Source organism: Mytilus edulis, chromosome 8, assembly GCF_963676685.1.
Source record: "Mytilus edulis chromosome 8, xbMytEdul2.2, whole genome shotgun sequence".
Lineage (NCBI taxonomy): Eukaryota > Metazoa > Mollusca > Bivalvia > Mytilida > Mytilidae > Mytilus > Mytilus edulis.
In genome coordinates this window covers 48,437,599-48,442,053 of record NC_092351.1, presented here as the reverse complement: position 1 = coordinate 48,442,053, position 4,455 = coordinate 48,437,599, and the positions used below count along the sequence as shown (strand labels likewise).

General features: G+C 33.5%; 1 protein-coding gene across 1 annotated transcript; it reads right to left on the bottom strand.

Moving 5' to 3' along the window:
* Window positions 1-2,899: 2,899 nt before the first annotated feature.
* LOC139484150 (uncharacterized) lies at window positions 2,900-3,424 on the bottom strand. The gene has a single exon (XM_071267880.1). The coding sequence runs from the start codon at window positions 3,422-3,424 to the stop codon at window positions 2,900-2,902; it is 525 nt and encodes a 174-aa protein (XP_071123981.1).
* Window positions 3,425-4,455: the final 1,031 nt, after the last annotated feature.

The following is a 4,455-nucleotide window of genomic DNA, read 5'->3' as shown; positions in this document are numbered from 1 at the left end:
GATCCTGGGACAGAATAGAATGATGAATTGGAATGATCCATATCCCTTACCCATTAAAGGCATAGGAGTCATGTCGGCATATGGACATAATGCTACATGGATAATTCCATCTAAAGGTAATTAAAGTCTAAACGAAATGATATATAAGATAAGTCTAAACATGTGTCGACTTTATGATAGACATTCTCTATCAGATAATCGCTTATTATACAGGACTACAATCATAATATAGGTACATATTTTGTTTAATATTGGAAACAACACGTTTAATAATTTCTTGTGTCCGAAGCGCTTTTCTGGATTTACCTTCATCAGGAACGCTCAAAGCCAACCATTTGAAATCCGAAGATGAAGAAGTACCGAAACTCGTTTTAAATTAGCCCAATAATATAAGATCAAATTTCGTTTTTTTTTCCTCAGCGCTATATCGATTTTAAACCGCTTATGTACGAGGAACGTTATTACTCGACTAGCGAAAGCTTTATTATTATATAGCCTAGTTGTTTTTTGCACTGGACACAGTGTTGCGAAATTGCCAAAATGTCTCAGATACAGAGGTTTGAACTTCTCTGAGGGAAGAACAGAAATAGTATACTGTATTTGAAATATCGAATTTCTAGCAAGTAATATATTACCATTCAATTTTCTGCATAAATCAAAACATAACTCTGGTATTGACAGAACGTTTATCTACAAGAAAAGTAAGAATAATTTAGTTGAGTTTAGTATGTTTATTCATTGACAGTAGGACAAATTGTCTTATTTAAGGAGAATCAGGACTATTCGACTGCGCATTATTTCACGCATGAATTACAATGCAGACGAAAAGTATTTGTCGTAAATTCGGAATTATTTTTTTAAATATTTTGATTGATTAGAAATTTTAAATCATTGTAGTTATGTCACTAAAGGAATGTTTTCGTTATTATATGTATCTGGTAAAAGCCTCAAAATGACATTTCACCCATTTTCACAATTTTCCCGCCAAAATTTTGGTTTTAAGGCAAAATATTGTTTTTTCCTTATCGGTCACCTATGTTTTTTATTTGCTCATTCTTTGAAGCTATATTTCAGCTTTTTATATTACAGTTTTGGACCAAGTGTCATAAAACTTTTTTTTGATATTCCGATAAAAATATGTCAAGACCTCTATTTTCCCTATCATTTGATTGAAAAAATGGTCCCTTTCACATGCCTGTTTAAAAGTGAACTTTTGAGCTTAAATGGTCCGTGACCCCCTTTTTTTCGATCAACTGGATTCACTTTCTGTAAAGAATAAAATAACAAAACATACGACACTTCTGATAGAAACTTCGAATAGGCCCGAACCACCTTAAATATGTTTGGCAAAACTATTGTAATCGCAAGATGTTCGCAATTAATCATGGACGTCTATAACTTCAAAAATTGTTCCTTTCATACAACTGTTTTTTCTTATGACGGATGGGTGACTTATTTGATTCCGTCATGTTTTCATTTTGTATGAAAACAACACATGCTGTTTGAAAGCAAATGTGGTGCTTCATTCATTCGTGAAGGTTGCTTGCTTTAGTTTCGTACACATTTCAATACAATCGATGGAATGAGGTAATCGATATTGTTCCTTTTTTATTGGTGTTGCTAACATACATACAGTCGTTGTATAAAAGTGAGGTTCCCAAGATGGCGGATGCATCATTACGGAGTACAATGAAGTGACAGAATGAATAAATATTTATTAACCAACTAAGTACATTATTGCCAAAAATGACTGGTTATTAAAAATAACATACTTTCTGTAATGGCCCTGTTTTTCTGTAATGGCCCTGTTTTTTTCTGTAATGGCCCTGTTTTTCTGTATTGGCCCTGTCATTTCTATGTATTAATGCCCAGCTTGTCTGTATTAAGCCCAGTTAGGGTTTTTAATAAAGTTAATAAAATTAAGCTGTAAAGAGTATAATACCTTTTTGTATTTTATTTAATTTAATAATCAGCAACAAACATCAAAGAACCATATAAAGGGATCACTGTTCATCCTGTTTTTCAACACATAACTTCTTTCAACTTAATATATTGGATATTTGGTATATTTAAAGCTTAATCATGGTGAAGTACAAATTATTTTTTTCAAACTAATCTGTCATTAAAAGAGTAAGAGAGTACATCAAGTTGGCAGCAACACATACATTTTTTTCAGTTGGTTAATAAATGTATTAAGAAATGGCTGTTTTTATAATGGCCCTGTTATATGTCCTTGATCAGTAATAATGGCCTCTGATGTCTGTAATGGCCCTCGGCGTTGCCTCGGGCCATTACAGACTTCCTTAACCATTATTACAGACCTTGGACATATAACAGGGCCATTATAAAAATACCCATTCATTAATACTATAGTAAAGAATAAAGAAAACTTACCTTTGATGACTAATACTTTAGCTCTTAAAAAACAGTCATAATTCAGTTTTGTAAGGTATTATACAAGCTTTGATTGTAATGGAGAGAAATAGATGTCTATATTTCTTGTACAACAGTTTTCAAGTCACCGGCATTGGAAATATCATTTATTCTTTGCTGGACACGTATTTTATGACTGTCCACTATTTTCAATAATGTAAATATCTGGACTTTGAGGCGGCCACGGTAATGTAGGAATACCATTTTGTGTCTTCCACCGTCTAGAAACATGACAGTGCGCATTGTCTTCCTGGAAGATGAAGGGGTCGACAGAGAAATGTCTAATTATCACAGGCCACAAGTTTTCATCTAAAATATTATTATACCCCTCACTGTTTAAATTTCCTTTAATTGGTGAAAGAGTTCCAACTCCATGGTATGAAATACACCCCAAATCATGATAAAAAATCTCGCTTCGTAAGTTCATCCGTGGTACAGCTCGTTACATTCTGGTCGTAATCGTTCTTCAATTGTACGCCACACATAAACTTTGTCGTTGTTTCCTATCTCTATTTTTTGTCTCATCACTAAAAATAACTTTTTTCCAGTTTTCTCGTACTTTCCAATGAAGTTTTTCACGACAAAATCGTTTCATTTTCATGCGATTTACTGGAGAAATCGGGGTTTTCTTTGTTTCTGTGTGCCTCTTGCAGCCATTATACTTTAACTGCTTCCTGACTGTCATAGAACTCACAGGGATATATGCCTGACCATTAAATGCATCAGTGATTTCACCTAGAGTTTGTCGCCGGTCTGTACGTAACAGTCTTTGAAGCTTCCGATCATCACTGATATCGATCTTTTTCCTTCGGCCACTTCTCCCATTGTTTTCTTCTGATCCACTGCAGTGAAACCTCTTTAAAAACTTGTTTATGGTTCTGCTTTTTTCCCCAAGTAATTTGCCTATCTTATGTCCAGAATAGCCTTGTTCTGACAATCCTACAATCATTTTTTTCTCCTCTGGTGTCATCTCTTTCCCGTGCGTTGCCATCTTGAAAGCAGATGAATTATTTGTTTATTAACGTAGGTGCAATATAAATGACGTTATTAAACAACTATTTGACTTGACAATAGGGGCACTGTCAGTAACGACTTTTAGTATATAAAGAGGGATAACTCTAGGAAAGTATCGGTAAAAACTCAGTTGAATTTAGCCCAACGACACATCGGCCATTTTGGGATCCCACTTTTGTCCCAAGACTGTATATAAAAATGACTAAAGTTTTAAATTCTTTATTCGCATACCGTCAGCTATTTTTAAAAAATTACAAAACAAGGAACAAATACAATAGATCATATAGCTTCTCACTTTAAAAGTGTAATAAACTTTATTCCAATGTTTTGTATTTTCAGATATCCAAGACAACAGAAGATTTTGTGGATCCACAGGACAATCTCTAACCAATGCAGGTGCTACATCATACGACCAAACACTTTTAAATTGTGCCTTAACATGTATTACTTCTAATGGATGCGCTAGTTTTGATTACAACAGTAAGCTTCAGAAATGCCATATTGTAGATGAAAACGAATTTCTAGCGAGCGCAAATGACATTGACTCCGTCATGTATACTAAATGTTTATCAATTTAGGCAAAAATATTCATGATTTCAAGATGTTTGAAATAAAGATAGCCTATTTATTACGATCTAACCTTAGAATATCTATAAGATAATCAATTGAAAAGAGTATGATTTGTTAATGTAATACACTAATCATTATTGGAACGCACAAGGCATTCAGTTTTTGTCCCAGGAAAATGTTATACTCTCACCCTTTCTCGTTATGTCACAATAATCAAGTAAACAAGTGACTTTCCCATAATACAACATAATTTCATAGTTTTAATTTCTAAAACCATAGAAGCTAAACAAAAGTATTACCAAACAACAAAGTAAGGATCTTAGAAACGTATAATTTGGAGTTCAGTCTGGTTTTTACATTGCAGTACCATGTTCATTCCTGTTGCAATTAAGGTGTTGAGACATTACAATAATTGATCGATCGTAGAATATTTTAGAC

Bases quoted from the DNA above. Each gene is read 5' to 3' on its own strand.
- LOC139484150 (XM_071267880.1), bottom strand. From the start codon at position 3,424: ATGGCAACGCACGGGAAAGAGATGACACCAGAGGAGAAAAAAATGATT.